We start from the raw sequence: 25896 nt of genomic DNA on the forward strand, positions 1-25896 counted from the left end.
TAAAATAGAAAATATGTAAAGCAAAAATATTCAAACTAAAAGGAGAAATAGACAAATCCATAATCATAATTGAGAATTTTTATGTGCCACTTTTAGTAATAAGTAGAAAAAAAACATTATGTGTTTGACCAATATATTAATAAAATTTCCCTAATTGATATAGATATATTGATACATATGTGTGTGTATACATATGTGTGTATGTATATATTACAAGACTTGACTGCTGAAAAATCCATATTTTTTTTAAGAGCAGAAGGAAAGTTTTTTATAATCAACTGCTGGCCCATAAAGCAAGCCCTTAAAAAAAAAAAAAGTTGAAGGATTGAAACCATAGAGAATGTATTTCTACCTACAATGGAATTAAACTAGAAATAAATAACAAAGAGGTAACTAGAAAATCTGCCAGTTTTTAGAGAATAAACAACCTATTTTTGCTGATTAAAGAAGAACTTACATTGAGAATTATAAAATATTTTTAAATGAATGATACTAAAAGTATGATAAAATTGTGGGCTATAGCTAAAGCGGAAAGGGGAATTTTTAGCTTTAAATGCACTTTTTGGTAGAGAAGAAAGTTTGAAAATCAGTTAATTAAACTTCCATTTCAAGAAGTTACAAAAGCGACTTAAACCCAAAGAAATAGAGGAAAGAAAAGTATAGGAGCAGAAATCAGTGAGAGAATAAATGTATAATAGAAATTGATAATGCTACTAGAAAGACTGAATAAGTGAAAGAAAAGAAACGCAAATTATCCATATTGGCAGTTAAAAAGAAGGTATCTATAGATCTTAAGATGTTAAAAATAAAATAGGAGTTCCCATTGTTGCTCTCCAGAAACAAACCCAACTAGTATCCATGAGGATCCAGATTCAATCCCTGGGCCCACTCATTGGGTTAAAGGATCTGGTGTTGCTGTGATCTGTGGTGTAGGCTGCAGACGTGGCTCAGATCTGTCATTGCTGTGGCTGTGGTGTAGGCCAGCAGCTTTAGCTTCGAATGACCCCTAGCCCAGGAACGTCCATATGCTGCAAGCGTGGCCCTAAAAAAAAATTAAGCAAGAAGAAATGATGTGAACTTTTTGCTAATAAACAGTTTAGATTGAAATGAATAAGTTCCTTGTAAAATCAAACTTAATAAGCTGATAAAATAAAATATAGAAAAACAAATTTTTTTTTGGTCTTTTTGCCTTTTCTAGGGCCGCACCTGCTGCATATGGAGGTTCCCAGGCTGGAGGTTGAATAGGCACTGTAGCTGCCAGCCTACGCCAGAGCCACAGCAACGCCAGATCTGAGCCATGTCTTCGACCTACACCACAGCTCACAGCAACGCCAGATCCTTAACCCACTGAGCAAGGCCAGGGATCGCACCCTCGACTCCATGGTTCCTAGTCGAATTTGTTAACCACTGAGCCACAATGGGAACTTTGAAAATTTAGTTCTGTATCTTTAAAGAAATTGAATCTTGGCTTCAGAGCATTTCCGCAAAGAAATCTCAAGTCTGCCGCTGTCACTGGTAAATTTTTTTAAACATTCAAGGGGAAGTTAATATCAGCACAAACTCTTTCAGAGAATAGGAAAGGAGAGACTGCTTTACAACTTATTTAAAGTGGCCATCATAGCACTAATACCAAAACATAACAAGTACATTATTAGAAAAAAGAAAAATTACAGGTTAGTATCTCATAAGAACACAGATGTAAAAATCCTGAACAAAAGATTAGCAAATTATATCCAGTGATATCTAAAAACAACAATACATCATGAATAGGCAGAGTTTATTGCAGGAAAATAAGGTTGGCTAACCATTTTAAAAATCAATAAATTTTAACTTACCAATTAACAGCGACAGGAAAAATACCATGTTGATCACTTTAATAGATAAATTAAAAATTTTTGTTAAAAATTCTACCCTAGTTCATGATTTTAAGAAATGATGTTTGTAATTTTTACTTTCACTCTACTTTTGCTTCCAACCTAATCTTAATCTCAATCTATATTTAAAGTATGCCTCTTAAAAAGAGCATACAGTCTTTTTTCTTTTTATTTGAAAATCCAACCTGATAATTTTTTGTATTTTGATTGAATTGTTTTTTCATTTTCATTTAATGTTTTTATTAGCCTAGTTGAGTTTAAACCTATCATATTACTGTTTGATTTCTAAAAGTGTAGTTTTTTTTCATTCTTTTTCTGTTTTTGCTTTCTTTTGGATTGATCATCTTATTTTAAGTTTTCAACGCATTTTTTCTTGTCTTTAAAATGTGTTTTGTTGTAGTGGATACCTTTAGCATTCCAATAGCATTCCTATTCTGTTTCAGTTGACCTTAGGTTAATATACTTCTGGAATAATACAAGAACCAATTTTGTGACTCATTTACCTTTTCTTGTTTAGTGTTTTTGTCATAATGCTTGCACTTTCTATATTACTTTCTGTGCTTAATAACCAAGCTTCAGTCTGTGAGTTGGTATCTTTTATCACCAAGTTTTATATTGTTGTGTAATAGATTACCATGACTTCAGCAGCTTAAAACAACATCCATTTATTATCTCACAGTTCAGTATGTTAAAAGTCTGGATCAGCTTGTCTAGGTTCTCAGTTTAGGTTTTCACAGGGCCAAAAATCAAGATCTTGGCTGGGTTTTCATCTGAAGTCTTTGAGGAAGAATCTACATCTAAGCACATTTAGGATGTTGACAGAAGTCAGTTCCTTGTGGTTTTAGGACTGAGGTTTCTATTTTTTTTGCACCTGTCAGCCAAGGAGTATTCTCAGCTTCTAGATGCTGCTCTCCAGTCCTTGTGCCTGATCTTTTCCATTTCAGAAGCCAGCAACTCTCTCTGACTTCCCTTTATGCTATCAGGAAGAGAAAAAACTCTGCCTTAGAAAGGGTTATTTGGCAACATGGATGGAACTAAAGGCTGGCCTGGGGACTTCCATATGCCAGTGATCCTGGCCAAAAAAAAAAAGTGTTCGGGGAGGGTTATTGAATGAGATTAGTTCCACCTGAATAATTTCCATTTTGATTAACTCAAAGTCAGCAGATTAGTAATCTTAATTATATCTGCAAAATCCCTTTTGTCCTATTTGGTAACATAATCATGGTGAGGGTCTTCATCATATTTAGTTCTGAGGACTAGGTCAGGTGATCTTGAGAGAGAACATTTTAGAATCCTGCCTACCGTAATAATTGTTTTAATAATAGCTTTGTTGAGATACATTATCCCAAATGCCAAAAACTCCTTTAAAATGTATAATTCAGCAACGCCACCACTACCTAATTTCAGAATATTTTCATCACTCTGAAAAGAAATCCTGTACCAGTTAATTGTCACTCTTCTCTCACAACCCCTGACAGTCACTCATCCAGTTTTTGTCTCTGTATCTTTGCCTATTCTGAACATTTCATATAAATGGAATCATACACTATATGACCTTTTGTATTTGGCTTTCACTTAGCATAATGTTTTCAAAGTTTCACCCATGTTGAAGCAAGTAACAGAACATCTTTCTTTTTTATGGCTGGACGATAATTCTGTTGTATAGATGTACCACATTTTGTTTATCCATTCTTCAGTTAATAGACATATGGGTTGTTTTCACTTTTTACCTAGTATGAATGATGCTGCTGTGAGCATTTGTGTGTATGTATTTGCATAGACATATATTATCAGTTCTTTTGAGTATGTACCTAGCAGTGTATGGTAGGCTGACAAATGGTTTCCCCATTCTCCTACCCCCCCCCCAAAAAAAAAGTCAGGTCCTAATACCTAGAAACTGAAAATGTTAATTTATTTGGAAAAAGTGTCTTGTAGATACAGCAAAATTAATGATTTTATGATGAGATTATCTTGGATTATCTGGATAGGCCCTAAATGCCATCACATTTAAAGACACAGAGGGGGACTTGACATAGACATAAAGAAAAAGACATACTTACATACAAGAGAAAGTTGTGTGAAGACAGGCAGAGATTGGAGTGCTGTGGGCACTAACCAAGGAATAGCATCAACCACCACAAGCTGGAAGAAGCAAGGAGCAGATTTTCCTGTAGAGCTTCCAGAGAGAGTGTAGCCCTGACAACACCTTGGTTTCAACCCTCTGATTTCAGACTTCTGGCCTCCAAAAACTGTGAGATAATAAAATTTTGTTTTCAGTCACTCAGTTTTTGATAATTTGTTATAGCAGCCACAGGAAACCAATGAAGGGTAAAATTCCTGAGTCATATGATATCTCTAGGTTTAACATTTTGAGGAACTACCAAACAGTTTTCCTAAGTGGCTGCACCATTTTACACTTCTACCAGCACTATATGAGGGTTCTAATTTCTCCAAATCCTTGCTAACACTTGTCTAGAGACTTGTCTGTCTCTTTGATTATATCTATCTTGGTATTTGTAAAGTGGTACTAGCTGTGGTTTGGATTTGTATTTCCCTAATGTGTGCTGATATTTAGCATCTTTTTACAAACTTTTTGATCATTTATATATCTTCTTTGCAAAAATGTCTGTTCAGAGCCTTTGCCCATTTTAAAAATTGTGCTATTTGCCTTTTATTGTTGAATTGTAGGAGTTGTAAACTTTTTATAGTTTTAGTTCTTACATTAGATCTATGATCCATTTTAGTTAAATTTCACATATGGTGATAGGTATGGGCACAATCACTTTTGTCAAATTCTCAGTCATTACCTCTTCAAATACTGCTTTTGCTCATTCTCTTTATCCTCTCCACCCAGTTGCATACACACTAGATGTTTTGACTCTGTCTCACATATCTCTTATGATCTTTTCTGTTCCTTCTGTTTTTTTCCATTTGTGCTTCAGTTCAGATATTTTCTATTGAACTGTCTTTGAGTTCATTAATCTTATTTTCTGCTGTTTTGCTTATCCAGTTTTTAATTTGAGGTATTGTTTTCAGTTATAGAATGTTTGATTTTCAGTTATAGAATGTTTGATTTTCAGTTATAGAATGTTTGATTCTTTTTTGTTTTTTATATTTCAATTCTTTGAAATTTTCCTTTCTATTCATTTTGTGCATCTTTTTCTGTTTTTCTTAGCTTATTTTATATTACTTATCTTAAAGTCCTTGTCTGTTAACTCTAATACTTAGAGCAGTTTCTCCTTTTCACAGAATTTTTCGTTTATTCTCTCTCTATTTTAGAACCTGTGCATTAAAAAAAAAAATCTGGACCTTGTCTTTAGCAAGATTTTAGTAACAGCAGTGAGGTTGTTGGAAGAAGACGAACAGGGCAGGAACTGGCCTTTTGTTTCCTGGGTTAATGGAAAGGAAGTATTTGTTTTTCTGGAATTGCACATACAATGTACTCATTAGTCAGGAGAGACAGTACCAGAAATAGCATAAAAGAAAGAAGAGATGAGTGTGACATATGACTAGTGCAATGTTGGGTACATGAGTGCCATACTTGCTAATTTAATTCATAAATACTGTGTGGAGGGAGGTACTTTGCTAAAATATATTTGGAGAGTGGTAATCATCTTGATATTGTGGCTTAGTAATAATGATGAGGATCTATGCTTTAGCATAAAACATTATTAGTATTTATGGTTTCATAAACCCTATAAATTATTTCTTGTTTTTTTTGCACTGATGCATGGTTAGCTAAGGATAGCTTATGTACATGAGTTGGTAAGGAGTTTTTAGTTTAGTCCCTTCATTAAAATGTTATTTCCTATGCATTATTTTTGCAGTATAGTAAAAATATTCTGAGTTCAGTAAATACTTAAAGGTTTTTCTCTTGCAGACGATCAGATATTAACAAGTATGTGAAAGTAAATGTGTTTACTGTGTTGTTCTGAATGGGTTTTCAAAGTCAATTATGACTGTGATGATGATTCTATAATTGTGTTATATTTTCTTAATTCTGGTGTGCAGTGTACTTTTTTTCTTACTTTTTGGAGTATTCGTTTTCTTTTTTGAAGAACACGGCTTGATGAACTGAGAATGTTTCTAGAGAATGAGACCTGGGAACTTTGTCCTGTTAAGTCAAATTTCAGCATCTTGCAACTTCATGTAAGTTTCTTAAGAACAAATAAATTAGTCTTTTATTTAGTCACCTGTAAAAACAAACCAGCTATGTGAAAGCATTTATAAAATAAATTAAGTAATAATGCTTTTCTGTCCTTCCTTAAAGTTGATTAATAATAAGCCTCTTTTACAAGGTGTACCTTGAACTTGGCACTGAATCCCTCTGGACTGCCTCAGTTTTCTCATTTGAGAAATGCATGATTTGCACCGGGTATTACAACTCTTTAGCTTTAGCATTCTCTCCTCTAGATTGGCCCTCTCATTTTACAGATGAGGAAATAGAGGCACAGAGAAAGAATCCAGGTGACATTCCCAGTATTATATAGAAAATTAATGGAGTATAATAGATTAATGTCAAGCTAAGACTAGAAGATGTATCATCTGACCTCAGCATGTGTTTGTGTTGTCTGATTCTTGGTGTATAAAGAGAAATAAATGAAAGTTTATAGATATTAGTATAACAAAGAAAGGTATATCTTTCATGCTTAGCTTTTGACATATAGAGTATCTTAAATGGTGCAAGCTGTTTGACCTAACAACACTTAGTTTTTATAAATGAGACCTTACTGATTAGAACTGTACCTTTCTTGGACTTTTGCTCCTTGTAAAAAAATCTTTAAAATTATCATTCAAACTGAAGTTATTTAAAAAAGTTTTCTGGGCAGTTAACATGAAATGAACTAAAAGTAGCTTGATGCAGATAACACTGTTTTAAATGAAATCAGCAACTTAGTTGTCTTCAGGAAAACTTTTGGACATGTATGTCCAAGTTTATACTTTTCTGAAAACTTGCAAGATTTAAAAGTGGATAACCTGAAGAATCAGGATTGTTTTCTTCACTAACTCTACATTTGCATTGATGGAGTATGTTTATGTACTTGAATTTATTGTTGTTGCTAAGAGATCTGGCTCTTTTTTTTTTTTTTTAATGTCTAGGAATTTAAATTCATGGAACAGTCACGTTCCCCATCAGTTTCACCTAGTAAGCAGCCATCCTCAACCTCCTCAAAAACAGTGACCTTGTTTGAGCAGTACTGTAGTGGTGGGAATCCATTTGAAATTCAGGCCAACCACAAAGATGAAGAAACAGAAGATGTCCTGGCTTCTAATGGGGTATGTGGTGTTTCTAAAACACACTGTCGCACATAAGTAACATTTTCTTATTGGGAGTGCTCTACCCAAGAAGCAAGGTAGTTAGCTAGATTTATTCATGCCTTTGCCACTCACCTTCGTACCTGTGTACTAGGTATCTGTGATACCACTTGTATAGGTAATGGTTTTCCAGTACATTTTGTTGACATTGTCCTTTCGAATGATGTTTTGCTTTTATATTTACTTTATGTTGTTATTAGATTACTTTATGTCCTTACCAGATTACTAATCAAGTAGGACTATAGTTTCTTCACTGTGTAGTCATATGATTTGTTGGCTAGACAAATGTATGAGGGAACAGATCATCTACATCTTCTTCTCAATTCTACTTTGGGCAACTAAGTGAGTTATTTTGTTTTATGTCCCCTTAGCTGAGAGAGAGTAATGTCTTATTTAGTTATTTGGCAGGGATAGTTTGAGGATTTAGAAGTATAGTGTTTTAACAACACTTTGAGCAGCTCAGAAAACAATATAAACTAGAGTAGCATTAATGCAAAGGGTTTGGAGGCAGATGAATGACTATGACCTTTATTATTGATTAGCTGTATGGCCTTTGGCAAATTACTGTGACTTTGTGACCCTCGGTTTCCCCATATTTACAATGAGGGAATGTTTACTTCACTGTTAGCTACAGGGTATTTTCACAATATTTAATTTGGATGTATCCTTCTGATCTTCATAATTTCCGGAGAGACTAGGTATGATTTTTATCAAACCTGAACAGCGAAGCTGAAGGGAAAACTGTTTATGTTTGATAAAAATCTGTTGAATTTGTCTCCATATTTTCAGTGTGTTTTGGTTTTAGCGAAGTATAATTTAAAAAATATTGTCACGAAAGTATACCATTGTGTTTTATCATGAAGTAGAAATTATTTCATTGTAAACCATGTTTAAAATTATAATTTAGTGATTCTTTGTGACATTGCATCTGTAGACTAAACAGAAGAATTGAGACATTCCAACATTTTTGAAATAATATATCCCTCTGCACTCGTTATTTGTTAATTTAAATCTCATAGAATTTGATTTTCATTATTTGTGGCAGCAGTGTTCTATAAAGTAAGTACAAACACTGCATTAGCAAATATAGAACCAAAGTACAGGATTAGATACCTGTGAGCCTCTGGTCATAGCATTTTTACCAACTGGTCAAAACACAACCTGTTTTATGTATGTTTTTCCTTAAAGTCACCTAATTTAATATATAGCGTTGACTCATTAACCTTGACCTCAGGGGCAACAGCACTATAATCTCTTGCTTGAATGAGGCTTATCTAATGTATGTATTTTTGCTTTATGGCACTTTACAGTCTTCTTAAGAACACTAGACGGCACTTTAATACTGTGCATGGGGGTCATTCTAAACAGTGAAATCACTAGCAAAAAGCACAAAATGTTAAGACTGTGGCACTCAATAGACTGTGAAAAGGGCACTTGTTTATAGCAGGAGAGCTGAAACAAGAAGGTGGAGTACCACCCTATTTGCGTTCAGCTGGGAACATGCATGTAGGGTGACTCAGATATTTTTGCCACTCCACACATAGGACATATGCATGAATGACCACAAAAGTGAAGCCTTGATGTTATCGTGTGGGGAAATTTGCAAATACAGAATCCTGAGAAGATGAGGATCTGTCACACTGTGGAACTGTGAATCTCGGTTATAACCAAGAGACCCTAGCTTGTGTAGACCTTTCTCCAAGATCACTTTGTATACACATGGGGAAGAATGCCTCTAATGCTCCTTTGTAGTTTTTAACTTGTGACCTAATCTTTCCCAGTGTAGTGTAAGTCCTTGAGAGTCAGGGTCCGTATCTTAAAATGGCCTGTCATAATGCTTTAAACTCTCAAAAAATAGTTGTTGAATTAGGGGGACTAACTTCATCCCCTGTTGTCATCATACTGGTCTCCTCAACTGATACGTAGAAATAAAACAGTTTATGAAAGCATTTTAGCCCAGTACTTGAGTGAAACTCAGTAGATGTTAGCCATCATTTAATCATATTAAGTTGTAATATTAACCAGCAGTGAGGATGGTGATACTGCCACTGCTTCCTTTGCTGTCTGTGGACTCCACTGTCCTCTCCCCTGTTGGCACTGGGCCACAGTGCCATAAAGATGATGAAAATGTTAGGAAAGCACATGTCCTCTCAAGAGCAAATCTACCATTTTTGTCCTTGCTCTCAGTAGTCCCTAGGTGCTAAGCCTAATTTTCCAAACTGCCCTTGGAATTAAATCTTATCATAATGAATCAAAACATTAGCATGTATGTCGTATGTGTTTATTAAGCTAAATTAATACTTCCACAGTGCCAGAATTGTATCCTTAAGCTTTTACAATGAATTAGCAAAGTGGAGATAAGTATGATGAAACCACTTTGAAGGAAAAGAGGTTTCTTTTTTTTTTTTTTAATCAAATGTATACTCTTCTCCGAAGTCTTGCAGGGTATGTATTTGTTTCCATTTGTTTTCTTTAGGTGGACATTTTTTTTCTTTGGGCATTTATAAGCTTTTGAAGGTATAATGTTTGTATTTTTTTTTTTTTTTTGAGCTGCTGAAGGTAGGATGATGAAGAAAATGGAAGGTTAATAAAATTCTTAATGGCAAAATTAAAGCTAAATTATTAGGAACTTTGTTCTGTAAGCTACTTCATATAAAATTGAATACTTTCATTGTGTTGAAAGACTCCAATAAAGATTGTCTCTTTCTACACGTTTTGAATATTCTGTGTTCTTTTCAGTATGAGTCTGATGAACAAGAAAAAAGTGCCTATCAGGAGTATGACAGCGACAGTGATGTTCCTGAGGAACTAAAACGAGATTATGTTGATGAGCAGACAGGCGATGCTCCTGTGAAAAGGTAATTGTTCTTAGATTGTATGGTATTTCACATTTTATGTTGCATGCATAACGTATAGGATTTCCTTGAAAGATTAAGAAAAAACACACATCAAAAATTAAAGTTTTCTTTTGATTATAATGTCATATGACAGAAGTTAATATATTTTAAAAATGATTCCTGAAAGGCTAAAAAGGTAGGGTTTTTTTTTGATATAGGGCATAATCAAAGAGCTTTTAGTTTACAGATTAGTGGGTTTTGTAGAAAAACAATCTTTCAATTTATAGAATCAGTGCTGCCTTTGGAGGCAGTTTATGCTTCACAAAGATCAATTTATGTTTCGCATTGATTTCCTTTTCCTCAAGGAGGAAAATAATCATTTGTTTTGTATGTGGAGTTCCCGCCTCTGACTAGGAAATACAGAAAAATCTTCCCAATGTCATTGCTGTTTACTATTTGAGCCTTCTTCTTTGTACTTGAGTTTTGTTTTATGATAAACTGTCTTCTTTAAAAACCATGGTAATTATATAAGAATTTTTGTCATCTTCTTTCAGTTAAATTGGGCCTGATTCTGATTTGTGAGTGATGTAACTTCATGACTGAGTATCAGATACTGAGTGACAACAGATACACCTGATTTAAGTGTACTCTTCCCTACCCTTTACTCCAACAGTACCTAGTTAGTACTTGATGGATTTGAAACCCTGATTGATAGAGTCTCTCTTCTCAAAAGTGAACAACTCATGTCACTGGGATATTTTAATTGGGAAAATTAGTTTCCATTGGTTTACACAAATACATATTTAATTATCGACATCTATGATCCATTATGAATTGAGTAGAACTGTTTTGTTGGACTTCATTAGATGTTTTTGATGTGTTTTGGCTAAAAGGAAAGCTCTAATTAAATTGAAATGAACAAGCATCTGCCATTATATGTGTATGTGCTTGCATTCTTGGTAGGATTATGCAAGCTCTTAACCTGTCTTAACCCCTAAGAAGTCTACACAATGTAAACTACCAATTGCAGCCATCCAGTTGACAGTTACTATCAATTCCAACTTCTAAGTGTCCCTTGAGTTTATCAAAATTTCTTATATTTCACAGCTTCCATCCTAAGTTCATGCAAAAATCTCTAAGCCGCATTATTGAATCAACTCCCCCCCCCCTTTTTTTTCTTCTTTTTCAGATTCTTTTCACATGTAGATAATCACAGGATATTGGGTAGAGTTCCCTGTGCTATACAAGCAGGTCCCCATTGGCCCAGTCATTCCATATACCTCAGTGTGCATATGCCAGTCCCAAACCCCCGATCCATCCCCACCCCCCTAACCTGTCCCTTTTGGTAATCATAAATTAGTCTGCTTCTGTTCTGCAGATAAGTTCATTTGTATCTTTTTGTTATATTCCACATATAAGTGATATCATTTGCCTTTCATTGTCTAACTTTATTTAGTATGAGAATCTCTAGGACCACCCATGTGGCAAATAATGCAGATGGCATTATTTATTTCTTTTCTCTGACTGAGTAATGTTCCATTGTATGTATGTATCACATCTTCCTTATCCATTCCTCTGTCAGTGGACATTTAGGTTGCTTCCATGTTTGGGCTATTATAAATAGTGCTACTATCAACATTGGGGTGTATGTAACTTTTCAAATTATGGTTTTCTCTGGATAGATGCCAATGAGTGGGATTGCTGGATCATAGGTAGTTCTACTGTTTGCCAATTTACATTCCCGCCACCAGTTTAAGAAGGCTCCTTTTTCTCCGCACCCTCTCTAGCATTTATTGTTTGTAGCCTTTTTGATGATGGCCATTCTGGCTGGTATAAGGCAGTACCTTATAGTAGTTTTGACTTGCATTTCTCTAATATTTGGTGATGTTGAGCATCTTTTCAGGTTGTTTTTTGTTTTGTTGTTTGTTTTTGTTTTGTTTTTTAGTCATCTGTATGTCTTCTTGGGAGAAATATCTGTTTTGATCTTCAGATTCTGTGGTTTGTCTTTTCATTTTGTTTATGGTTTCCTTCCTAAGTTTAATTAGGTCTGATTTATTTATTTTTGTTTTATTTTCGTTACTCTAGAAGGTGGATCTGAGAAAATATTACTGCATTTTATGTCAGAGAGTGTTCTGCCTATGTTTTCCTTTAATAGTTTTAGAGTATCTGGTCTTATATTTAGGTCTTTAATCCATTTTGAGTTTATTTTTGTGTATGGTGTTAGAGAATGTTCTAATTTTATTCTTCACATGTAGCTGTCCAGTTTATGCAGCAACGCTCATTGACGAGACTTTCTCTTCTCCATTGTATGTTCTTGCCTTCTTTGTCATGTATTTATTAATTGACCATAGGTACATGGGTTTATTTCCGGGCTTTCTATCCTGTTTCATCAATCTATATTTCTGTTTTTGTGCCCATACCATATGGTTTTGATGACTGTAGCTCTGTAATATAAATTTAAGCCAAGGAGCCTGATTCCCCCAGCTCCATTTTTCTTTCTCAGGATTGCTTTACCTGTTTGGGATCTTTTGTGTTTCCATACAAATTACAAAATTTTTTGTTCTTGTTTCTGTGAAAAATTCCATTGGTAATTGATAGGAATTTCATTGACTCTGTAGATTGCCTTGGGTAGTAGAGTCATTTTGACAATATTGATTGTTCCAATCCAATAGCATGGTATATCTTTCCATCTGTTTGTGTCATCTTTGGTTTCTTTCAGTAGCATCTTACAGTGTTCAGAGTACTGGTCTTTTGCCTCCTTAGGTAGGTTTATTACTAGTTATTTTATTTTATTCTTTTTGATATGATGGTAAATGGTATTGTTTCCTTAATTTCTTTTTCTGATCTTTCATTGTTTGTATATAGAAGTACAATGGATTTCTGTATATTAATTTTGTATCCTGCAACTTTACCTAATTCATTGATGAGCTCTAATGGTTTTCTAGTAGCACTGTGACTCAGTCATACACGTATATACATTCTTTTTTTTTAATATTATTTTCCATCAGACTCTATCCCAGAAGATTGGATATAGTTCCCTGTGCTCTGCAGTAGGACCTTGCTATCTATCAATTCTAAATGTAATAGTTTGCATCTGGTAACCCCAAATTCCCAGTCCATTGCTTCTTTTAATGGTTGACAATTAATGTCTAAGAATCAAAGAAATATATTATAGTACTTTATTTCTCTATTTACTAATTTCTCTTCCCCTCTGGACTGCAAATTCTGTAAGAACAGGAAGATAATCTCTCTATCCCCACCTGATATATGGTAAGATTTTCAGTAACTAATTAGTGGGTGAAGTTTAGATCCTAAGATGAATAACTTATTTGTTTACTACTTGACAACTCTAATTGCAAATCTGTTCTCTTTTCTCATGTTAAGTGTTTCTCGAGAGACCCTAAAAAGCAGGAAGAAATCAGATTACAGTCTAAATAAAGTGAATGCACCCATCTTAACAAATACAACATTGAATGTAATAAGACTTGTTGGTAAGTAGCTACACCTTAAAAAACAAACAAACAAAAACAAACAAACAAAAAACTATTATAGTGGTTAGTTTACTTTTGTTATCAAATGATTTTTACTTTGGGTTTTCACTGTGCACTCCAGTACCCACTGCAGTGAAGGATTTAAGATTGTCATGTGTCAATGCTTTCTCTTCTTAATTGTTCCAAATAGTATAATACTAATATTAATGTTAGTTTTTCCTTTTTAGTTAACTACCTAACTAAATTTAGTTTTTGTGACTTCTACTTTTTTCTAAAATATTCCAATTAATAGAAATGTAGTGGGAAAATTCTCTGAGTTAGAGGTACATGTAAGTTGATGATAGTACCAGTTTTATATTTACACAAAATTTTGTACTTAATTGTTTCATTGATCTTCATAATCTTCCTGTCAGATGGGCGGAATGAATAGTGATTCTTTGGCATTTTTAGGCACAGGAGTTCTACAAGGTAAATGTTCACACCATAGGAAGTGTTGTTCTTATTACAGATAAGACCTTTATTGATGATTTTGTAGAAGGCAGGCAACATGAAAAAATGCCATACGCAATATTTAGGTTTGAGGATGATAAGGATTTTTTAATGTCAGTTTTGCAACATTTTATATGCTGTCTCAACCTTTGTGTCTCACACATAGGTTTGTTGATTTGACAAATAAGTTATAGAGATGTCTTCTCACATTAATTAAATCATCAGTACGAGTCAGGAATCTTAGTGGTTTTCAATAAAAATCTCTGTATTCTGCTATGGAGATGATAATTTCCTGTTGCCTAGTTTAATTATTCTTAGCTCTGATAAAGTGGTCTGTGTTCATGAAGATAATTTCTAAATTTCATTAATGAATAGGATAAAGAGGACACAATGTTTTTAAGTCCCACTTCCTTTAGGGAAAATACTATTGAAAAGTAATAATGAACAGATAAGAAAAAAAGTATATATTTTTATGACACACAGAAAAATGAAAATGACAGGTTCTGAAAAGCTTTTGTATGACTGACTATTGCCAAGGAATTAGCTTTTCTTTTTTATCCAAGAAAGCTAAGTGAACTAGCATCATTAGTTACTCTCTAGAATTTCCCGAATCAGAATGGTTCCGAAGAGGTCATCTGGTATAATTTCCTGTAAAATGAGGATTTCTTTCTATAATACGTCTAATATATGATGGCCATCTAGCCTTTGTTTCATGTCTCACAATTGCTGGAAGCATATTATTTTGTAAGACTACTCATTCTGCTATTACACTGATTTAATTGGTAGAAATCTCTTCCTCATGGTCAACCAAAATCTGTATATCTCTGTTATGTCACCTTTTGGACTAAGTTGTGCCCTTTTAAAAGCAAAAAGTCTGTATTTTTCCATGTGGTCACTTTTCAGATATGTGGTGGTAGTTATACTGCCTTGCCTTTCCTTATACCACCCTTCCCAGTCCATTCTTCAGGGACAGTGTGCTCACTTCCCTTATATGGTTCTCACAGAAGGATATTCCAAAGTCTGTCACCTTTTTCAGCCTTCTGGACTCACTGTAGTTTTTGGTGTCTGGACAGTGCTTGAGATGCAGTTGAGTGAAGTCAGCTTTTGCTTGGTTATGTTGAAATAACAAAGGACCCTGAACACATTAGTGGTTTTCACCCCAAAGGTTTATCGTGATGCTTGTTGACTCCTGATCATCTCAGTTCTGCCTGATGGGTGTCTTCGTTCTGAGATACAGGCTGCAAAAGAGCACCAATCTGGGAGGCAGAGAGAAAAGCAAGAGCCAAACCATGTTATGACTTAGAGCTGCCACTCTGATGTGGCACCCTGCTTCCTCTGCTATGTTACTGGTCATAGCAAGTCAGGCTTGACCATGGGAGAGAGAGGTGTACTTCCGTCACAGGAAGGCATCACCAGTCCAGAGCAAGGGGACAAGCATTTGTAATCTTCTAACAGGGAGTGGAGACAGGGAAGGACAGATTATTGGGAAAAATAGTGCAATCAACCACGTTTAAATGGTTGTATACATATTTTTTACCTCACCTAGTTCCAAAAGGACTAGAGTTCACCATGTTGCTCTTTACTCCAAAAGACACATGTTCACTTAAATCAAATATAAATCCACACCAAAACTGAGAGGAAGAAATCATGTTTTATTCAGTTAAATGGAGACAAATACAAATCTTCACTTCTTGGTAGGCATAAGGAAGTGAGGAAACAATGCAGTCTGCTATTCTGACTATCTGAGAAAGGAATATGTTGATGGTAGAAATGTGCTGCTGGTGCCGAGTTTAGAAGACAGTAACAAATTCTTAAATAAGGATTGTTTTCTAACAGTGGATTTATAGAAACAGAAAAACTACATTCTTGGGAGCCTTTGGTATATCAGCCCTATAAAGCCAGAGCAGTCCTGAATGAAACCTAACTCAGGGTAGAGACTCTGATCATTGTAATTTCCATCTTCTCCAGTAGATCTTTTACTAGAGTTACAATTAGGAGACAATGCTCATTTCACTTTCATGTCTTTCCATTTAGGGCTAGGTTTAGGTGCTGCCATTATTTTCCCTAGTAGACTTTTACGCCTATCACTTTCTTTTTCCCCAGGATGTCTTTATCTTCATTTTGTCCATATTCATAAAATAGAAACTTTAAGGGAACCACTTACTCAGGGGTCCCCGACTAGTACAGGCACTATTCCAACCCCTGTTGTTATTGCAGAGAGATGCTTGAAGATTATAAACTGGCAAAGATAATGTCTCTTCTTGTAAAGCCAGAAGTACAATTAATTTTTGGTGTCTGGGAAGATGAAGGAACTAATTATTCAGTATTTGGGAAACGTGTTTCGAACATTAATGGCATATTCAAATTGTCTTTTTAAAGTGGTATTTATTTGGCAGATAATTAGGAGAGATTAAATAAGAGTGTTGATGGGGCTTTCCAGCCCCAGGTGATACCTAAATCTGTGAGAGAGACTCAGGGAGTCTTTTATGAGTGCCGAGGACTAAGCAGAATGCTTGCTTGTGAAAAGAGAAAAGGCTGTCAGCTTGACAATTGCTTGCAGACAGAGGCAGAGAAACTTTTGGGAATGTGTCTCATCATTGAAGTAGCCTAGGTATCCAAGGTTCTCTCTACCAGAGGCAGCTCTCACTGAGTGGGTGTGACAGGTCTGAGGGGCAGAAGATAGGCTGCCAAAATCCATGCTTGTAAAAACCACAGACCTTACAAGAAAATTATTACTTTAGCAATTGGAAAAAATACATACCTGCACACACATCAGGATTTAACATTAAACCAGAATATTTAGTCATAGTGTGGCTGAATTGCAGTGTGTGTGATGGAAATACAGAAACAGAGAAGAAATCTCTTTCACTGGTACATTCTTTTAGGTGGGGCATTAATATTTTTATTTTATTATGGAGTATTTCAGGTTGAAAAAGTAATGCATAAAAATGGTTAAGAATTAAAATACCCTGAGGTATAAAGTCCCTGACCTCTGATTTTCCTTCCTCAGAGAAAATGACAGCCCCCCTTTGTATCCTTGAATTTGTAGATTGAACCAACCTCAGATAGAAAGTATTTGGGGGAAAAAAATCCAGAAACTTCTGTAAAGCAAAAGTGGAATTTGCCATGTATCTGGCAGTCATTTACATAGCATTTACATTGTATTTAGGTATTATAAGTAAATCTAGAGATGATTTAAAGTATACACTTGTGGGTAGGTTATATACGAATACTACATCATTTTATGTAAAGGACTTAAGCATCCACGAATTTTGGTATTCTTAGGGGGACAGGGGCGGGGGCGGGCGGGCACAGATATTGAGGGATGAGTGTACTACTCACTTTGTCCTGTTTCTTTTGGAAATACTCATATACTTCTACCAGCATATTTAATGTATGAATCTTGTCTCCTTTGTTTTTTCTTTTTTCTGTGTATTTCAAAACTTGGGTTACACTTAATAGGAATACCTCAGAGGTAACTATGTGAATAGTGAAATAAAGTGAGTCTCACACATGTTTATTGGTTTCCCAGTGCATATAAATGTTATGTTTACACTATATTGTAGTCTATTAAGTGTGGAATAGCAGTTTAAAAAAATGTACATATCTTAATTAAAAATGCTTTACTGCCGAGTTCCCATTGTAGCTCAGTGGAATCGCACTAGTATCCATGACGATGTGGGTTCGATCCCCGGCCTCACTCAGTGCGTTGAGGATCTGGTGTTGCCATGAGCTGCTGTGTAGGTAACAGATGTGGTTCAGATCCCGCGTTGCTGTGGCTGTGGCACAGGCCAGCAGCTGTAGCTTGGATTCAACCACTAGCCAGGGAACTTTATATGCCATGTTTATGGCTTTGAAAAAAAATATTGCTAAAAATGCTAACCATTGTCTGAGCTTTCAGTAAGTCATAGTAGTAACATCAAAGATCACTGATCACAGATTACTGTAACAAATATACTAATAATGAAAAAGTTCAAAATATTTGGAGAATTAACCAAAATGTGATAGAGACATGAAGTGAGCAAATGCTGTTGGAAAAAAGGTGATGATAGACTTGACTGACACAAGGTTGCTTCAGACTTTTAATTTGTAAAAATAAATAAATAAATAAATAAAATATCTTAAGATTTTATATATATTAGTGTGTATAGATCTCATTATTTTATATAACTTTATTGTGGAGATGTAGCACAATTTGTTTTATAAGTCCTTTATTTTTTAACGTTTCGGTTATTTCAAGTCTGTTGTTACAAAGAATGCCAGAGCAGATAGCTTGAAAAAATACATTTTTTCATATTCAATTACAGCTGTAGAACAAATTCCTACCAGTGTTTTCTCACGCTGGATCAAAGAATATATATGTTTTCACTTTTTTGTTGTTTTTGTTTTGTTCTTTTTAGGGCTGCACCTGTATTATATGGCAGTTCCTAGGCTAGGGGTCAAATCAGAGCTGCAGCTGCCGGTCTACACCACAGCCACAGCAATATGGGATCTGAGCTGTGTCTGAAACTTAGACCACAGCTCGAGACAATGCCAGATCCTTAACCCACTGATCAAGGCCATGGATCGAACCTGCGTCCTCATGGATATTAGTCTGGACATTCTCAGTTTATCTAGGAAGTTACTAAAGAACTTACTGAACAGGTTCTGTTAGTTTGCCCAACAGTATATGAGAAGATCTCTTTTCCCAGTCTCTTTAACAACACTGTGTATAATCCAAATTCAGATGCTTGCCAGTCAGATGAGTTAAAGATGGCATCTTTGTTCAAAATGTATTTAATTATGAGTGAGTTTAAGCATCTTTTGTTTGTTTGATTTTTTTCTGGCCACACCCATAGTGTGCAGAGGTTCCCGGGTCAAGGATCAACCCTAAACCACAGCAGTGCCAAGTCTGGATCCTTAACCCACAGGCCACCAGGGAACTTCTTAAGCATCTTTTATGATGTTTAGGAAGATATTTCTTTTTATTTGTGAACTGCTTATTCATTATCCATTTGTTTTATTTTATTGTTTTTATTTTTTGGGGGGTCTGCTTTTTATTTTGAAGCCAGTGAAGAAAGTTGAGGGGTATAGAGTGTTGACAGTTTTATAGGAAGATGTTAGGAGAGACTTAAAGAGCTTGGGGAGAGAAGGGGAGAGGGGAGTTTTTAAAAGAGGGCAAAGTGACTTAAAAGGGGCATCTCATTGTGCATCTATTGTTTCCACAAGAGTGACATTTTGCAATGGTTTTCCCAAGAAAGTCCATTCACATTTGATCTTTGTGGTCCCTGGCTCATGCTCTTTGGAACAATTCCTTTTTCCTTTGAAATCATATTTTTATTATTTAAAAATATTTAAAAAGATGTTCAAATAAGTGCTCATAGTAAAAATAAAATACTACAGAAATTGTTTAAAAAACCCAAAAAACTAGGAAGAAGAATTTCTTGTCACATCTCCCACCCCCCAGGTCCCTTCCCCACATGTAACCACTTTTTGTTTTTAATTCTTCTAGTGCTTATTGTTATATCTCTAAACAGTATGCTTATATCTTTAGTTTTTGAGTTGTTAATTTTTTTGATTTTACCATCTTTAAAAGTTGCTTTTTCTTTTTTTAATTTCTAAGTGAATTTTTTATTATACATCTTTTTTTTTAACTCAATGAATTTTATTACATTTATAGTTGTATAACGATCATTACAACCCAGTTTCTATAGCATTTACATCCCAAATCCCCAGTGTATCCCCCCACTCCTCAACCTGTCTCCTTTGGAAAGCATAAGTTTTTTGAAGTCTGTGAGTCAGTATCTGTTATGCAAAGAAGTTCATTGTGTCTTTTTTTTTTTTTTTTAGATTCCCCGTGTAAAAGATAGCATACGACATTGGTGTCTCACTGTCTAACTTCACTTAGCATAATAATTTCTAGGTCCATCCATGTTGCTGCAAATGCCATTATTTCTTTCCTTTTAATGGCTGAGTAATATTCCATTATGTATATGTACCACATCTCCTTTATCCATTCCTCTGTTGATGGACATTTAGATTGCTTCCATGTCTTGGCTATTGTAAATAGTCCCACAATGAACATTGGGGTACATGTATCATTTCAAGTCATCATTTTCTCTTGATAGATGCCCAGGAGTGGGAATGCTGGATCAAATGATAATTCTTTTTTTTTTTCTTTTTTTTTTTTTGCTATTTCTTGGGCCGCTTCAGCGGCATATGGAGGTTCCCAGGCTAGAGGTCGAATCGGAGCTGTAGCCACCGGCCTACGCCAGAGCCACAGCAACGCGGGATCTGAGCCACGTCTGCAACCTACACCATAGCTCATGGCAACACTGGATTGTTAACCCACTGAGCAAGGACAGGGATTGAACCCACAACCTCATGGTTCCTAGTCGGATTCGTTAACCACTGCGCCACGACGGGAACTCCCAAATGATAATTCTATTTTTAGTTTTCTGAGGAATCTCCATACTGTTTTCCACAGTGGTTGTACCAATTTACATTCCCACCAACAGAGTAATAGCATTCCCTTTCCTCCATACCCTCGCCACCATTTATTGTTTGTAGACTTTTTGATGATAGCCATTCTGGCCAGTGTAAGGTGGTGCTTTATAGTAGTTTTGATTTGCATTTCTCTAGTAATTAGTGATGTTGAACATCTTTTAATATGTTTTTTTTTGGCCATCTGTATGTCTTTGGAGAATTGTCTGTTCAGATCTTCTGCCCATTTTTTGATGGGACTTTTTGTTCTTTTGGTATTGAGCTGCAGGAGGTGTTTGTAAATTTTGGAGATTAAAGCCTTGTCAGTAACTTCATTTGCAAATATTTTCTCCCATTCTGTGGGTTGTCTTTTTGTTTTGTTCAGGGTTTCCTTTGCTGTGCAGAAACTTTTAAGTTTAATTATCTGTTTGTTTTATAATAAGGAAATTGTGTTTTAATTTCTATATTAAGGAAATTAGTCTTTTTCTGCCATATTTATTGTATTCCTTCATTTTTCTTTTTTCTTTAAACTACATTTATTTTATTTGTCTTTTTGGTGTAGGGGGCACTGCACCTGCAGCATATGAAAGTTCCCAGGCTAGGGCTCGAATCGGAGCTACAGCTGCTGGCCTGTGCCACAGCTGCAGAATTGTGGGATCCAAGCCATGTCTGCAACCTACACCACAGCTCACGGCAATGCCAGATCCTTAACCCACTGAGCGAGGCCAGGGATTGAACCCACATCCTCATGGATACTAGTCGAGTTCATTACTGCAGAGCCATGAAGTGAACTCCTATTCCTTCATTTTTCAATTCTGCAGATTTTTTTTTAGCTGTTGCTTTTTTCCCAGGCATTCTGTTATCTGTTAAAAATATGGTCATTTTGGAGTTGCCATTGTGGCTTAGCGGGTTAAGGACCTGACATAGTCTCTGTGGGGATGAGGCTTCAGTCCCTATCCTTGCCCAATGGGTTAAGGATCCAGCCTCGCTGCAAGCTGCGACATAGTTCACAGATGCGGTTCGGATCCAGTGTTGCCGTGGCTGTGGTATAACTTCAGCTGCAGCTCTGATTGGACCCCTAGCCTGGGAACTTCCATATGCTGCAGGTGTGGCTGTAAAAAGAAGAAGAAGAAAATATATATATATATATATGAATATATAGTCATTCAGAGGATATGGTCTATGTAGTTAAGAAGCCCAACATAGGAAATAACATACAGAAGAAAAAAAATTTACATTGTAGGGTTGTAAGCATTAAAGAAGCAGAAAAGAGCCTGAGAGGAAAAAAAAAAAGATGAAATTTCTTTTCGGGGTAACAGATGAAAGGGCTAACTCACTGGAGGGCTGACACCCTAGCTGATTTTGAAAGATGAATAGATTTTCATAGATGAAGAAGTTGGAAAAAGCATTCTATTCTAGCCAGCATGCAAACAACAGTATGTACAAGATGTGGAACTTTCAGGGTCCGGGTTTAGTTTGCTGCAATATGGAGAAGTTCGATGGGTGTTGGGAAGTAGCAGCAGGGGAGATGTGGCAAGAAAGGTAGGCAGGAACTGGATTTCAAATGGCTTCGTGTAATGTCGTGTGGAGCTTGGACTTGACCTTGCTAAGGATTTTAAACAGTGGAGAGATATAAGCAGATTGTTTTTTTTTTTTTTTTTTTTTTTTTAAACGATTACTCTGGCCACAGTGTGAATATGGACTGACTTGAGGTAAAGGGAAGCTGGGGGAGGTCAAAGTGTAGATAAGAGGCTGTTGAAGTCTCCCAGGCAGGAGATGATGGGGACTTGGTTCTGCTTAAAGCAATGTGGCCATTGTAATAGGTGAAGGAAGATAGATAATCTGAGAAATTTTGGAAATACCGTGGACAGGATTGATGAATTAGTTATGAGAGCTTATTCTCTAATTTTAGATTTGTGTGTTATAATGCCACAACTGAAATAGGAATGATGAGAGGAAGACCAAGTATAGGAAGTTGATGATAGGTTTGATTTTGGACATGTGGAGGTACCTGTAGGGCATTTAAGCAGAAATAGCCAGTAGGCATTTGGATAGGAGGATTTGGAGATCAGAAGAAAAAACATGGTCAGGATACATACTTGGAGTCCTTGGTATAAAATGTAGTTAATCTCTGGTAGTGGATGAATTTATCTCGGCAGAAGCTCTTAACCTTCTGGGTTCATGGAGAATTCAGATGTATCCACATCCATTGGATACTTTGGTGGCACATATGGATCAGTGAGGGACAAACAGCAGGAGAAACTGGCGGGGGAGATCATGAATGAATGGTAGAAAGGCAGGAGAAAAAATAGGAGGTAAAGAGAACTTGAGAACCAAGGGGTAAAAAAGTCCGTCGAGAAGGAAGAAGGCCATGCTTTATTGGTCTTTTGTTGTGATCTAAATCTGTGATTTCCTGTATCTCAGCATGCATCAGAATCACCTGGAGGACTTAAGACACAGATTTTGGACTCCACCTCCCCAGGATCTAATTTAGTAGGTCTGAGATGTAACCTGAGAGTGTGTGTCTTTGACAGCTTTTAGGGGATAAAATGCTGATCCAGAATGCAAACTTTGAGAGCCATTGCTTCCTGTCAGTGTTGTCCTAATTGAAATGTAAACACTGTGTGTTTAAATAACAGAAAAAGTTTAGATTGTAAGAGGCAATTCAGAAGATGTTTTGCCTTGTTTTTTTGTGAATGCAAGTAATCATATCATTTGCTTTCAAAATATCCTGTTTTCAGATAGTAGGATCAAGTTATAGGGTCAGTGAAATCTTTATAAGTATAGTCTTATATAGAAGTATCATAACACAGTTTTTGTTTTAAAACTTTAAAAACTTGTTTTATGATTAAATTAAAAGCTGTCTTGGGAGATCCCTTTGTGGCTCAGCGGTTAACGAACCACCGACTAGGATCCATGACGGTGTGGATTTGATCCCTGGCCTTGCTCAGTGGGTTGGGGATCCGCCATTGCCATGAACTGTGGTGTAGGTCGCAGACACAGCTCGAATCTTGCTGTTGCCGTGGTGCAGGCTGGCAGCTGTAGCTCCAGTTCGATCTCTAGACTGGGAACTTCCATATGTATACCACAAGTGTGACCCTAAAAAAAAAAATAAATTAAAAGCTGTCTTTTTAGAAACATTTTCATGTGATATTTAAGGAAAAGTTTTTATCATTTGATTTAGATTATATTTCAACATTTCTATTTCTCTAAAAAACTTTTATTTACATTATTATTTATATTGATTTATATTTTCAAACTGCTTAAAGATACTTTCTGCATTGAGGGCTGTATATACAACATATTATTTTGAGAGGACCATCCAAGAAATGTCATCCCTTAAGTTGTGTTACAAGAGAACGATACTGGAAATTTTCGAGGCTAAAAGAGAATATTAACCTTACAGAATAAAAATGGGTAGTTAGGGACTTAGGTAACCAACCTGTTAGGTTTTTCCTCTGGACTGCACTTCATTGTTCAAAACATTTTCCCAGCTTGAGCTGAACTAACTTCTCCTTCCTTTATCCCTCATTTATAGCACTTCCATTATGTGCTATTTATAGCCATTGATGATCTTTCAACTTAGTGTACTGTAATAAGGTTAGCAAACATCCTTCCAGCTGTGATTCTGTTCTTGCCTTTGCCCTCTCAGATTGTCAGCTCCTGCAGTTGAGAAGTTTGTCATCTTCGCAGCATGTAGAGCACCCAGCCAAGTGTTTTTCGATTTTTAGGTGCTCAGTCAATATACATTGGACTGACAGACCTTAATTTAAAAAATCTGTTAGAGAAATACTTTCTCGTGTCCTGCAATAATCCACAATCCACAGTCCCTTCACCCCAGGCCTCCCACTTGTGCACATGTACACAGACATACCCTTCACATTCATTTGCTCTAGCACCTCTTTTTACCCTGTATCTGCTCCTCTAACTAGAGCTTGTGGCTCACTGATTGAATTCCCCTGGGCCACCTTTCCTGTGGTCATCGTGCTCCTCTCTCTGTGTCTCCTACAATGAGATAGGAAGGGCAGACCCACTCTTCTTCTTCTTGGTTGTAGTCCTTGTTCAGGCTGCTACTTGGTTGGTTTCTTTGCCAATCCCTCTGTGTGGCTCCTTCCCTTGGGTACATTGACTCATGGTCTAGATTTAGGATGAGAGAGGTTTTTTCTTCTTTAATTGAATTATACCTGATCTATAGTGATTCAATTATGTATATATATTTGTTTTCAGATTCTTTTCCATTATAGGTTATTATACCATATTGAATATAGTTCTCTGTTCTATACAGTAGGTCCTTGTTGTTTATTTTATATTTAGTAGTGAGTATCTGTTAATCCTGGATTCCCAATTTATCCTTCCTCCCCTGTCCCCCTTTGGTAACCATAAATTTGTTTCTAATGTGAGTCTATTTCTGTTTTGTAAATAAGTTCATTTGTATCATTTGTTTAGATTTCACATATAAGTGATATCATGTGATGTTTGTCTTTCTCTGACTTAGTGTGATCATCTCTAGGTCCATCCATTGTTGCTACAAAGAGTGAGCAAGTTTAAACAGTGCTTTCCCTGTGAAAACTTTTCCTAATCTCCAGATTAGGTTGGCTTCCCTTCACATAACCCTGTATACACTTCTCCATTTTTCCATTCATCATTTATAGGGCCACACCCATGGCATATGGAAGATCCGAGGCTAGAGGTCAAATCAGAGCCACATGCCTATGCCACAGCCACAGCAACATGGGATCTGAGCTACATCTGCAACCTACACCACAGCTCATGGCCACGCTGGATCCTTAACCCACTGAGCAAGGGCAGGAGTTGAACCCTCATCCTCATGGATACTAGTCGGTCTCTTAACCCACTGAGCTACAACGGGAACTCCCATCATTATTGTATTTATTTTAAAATAATAATAGTAGTAGCTAAGACTTCTTGCTCCCTTATTATATGCTGTGTAAACACTTCACATGCATTTGCTCATAATTTTTCATAGTACTCTTTTTATGCACTAAATAATTGAAGCCCAGAGATAAATGGCCTGCCCTGTGTCTGTCACCCAGCTGGGAAGTAGTGGAACCAGGTTGTCTGCTTCTAGAGCCAGTAAGCTCTTAACTTTGGTGCTTCACAACCAGTGGAGGACATCATAAGCATTAATTCTTATTCCTGGACTGAGTCGAGCAAGGTTGGAGGCAGAAATAGGAACTTCTTGCGGTTAGTAATTGGGGAAGGGGGCATCTTTCTTGGTCACTGGTCTATAATGATAGCTGTTTAACTTCCTGGTGTTCCCAGAGCATGGCGTATCCGCTCCTGTCTCTGTGCCCTCTGTTGGGAACCCTGGAAAGGAAGAGAGAGTGGTGTGCATCTGAACCATATCTTGAACCACTGACTGCATTTTTTCACTAGGCTGGCTAATTTCAGAGCCATGCTTTTATG

The 25896-nt window shown here is 36.1% G+C and overlaps 1 protein-coding gene across 4 annotated transcripts in view; it reads left to right on the forward strand.

Moving 5' to 3' along the window:
• VPS50 (VPS50, EARP/GARPII complex subunit) overlaps positions 1–25896 on the forward strand; it is a 140956-nt gene that overhangs the window by 83636 nt on the left and 31424 nt on the right. For 3 of the 4 annotated variants that reach the window (XM_021102384.1, XM_021102385.1, XM_021102386.1), the window contains 4 exons: positions 5933–6023; positions 6975–7151; positions 9930–10048; positions 13412–13518. In XM_021102384.1, coding sequence (XP_020958043.1) covers positions 5933–6023; positions 6975–7151; positions 9930–10048; positions 13412–13518 — 494 coding nt within the window. The remainder of the gene's footprint in view (positions 1–5932; positions 6024–6974; positions 7152–9929; positions 10049–13411; positions 13519–25896) is intronic. The other variant, XR_002347039.1, reaches the window with a different exon arrangement.

This window comes from Sus scrofa, chromosome 9 (assembly GCF_000003025.6).
Source record: "Sus scrofa isolate TJ Tabasco breed Duroc chromosome 9, Sscrofa11.1, whole genome shotgun sequence".
Lineage (NCBI taxonomy): Eukaryota > Metazoa > Chordata > Mammalia > Artiodactyla > Suidae > Sus > Sus scrofa.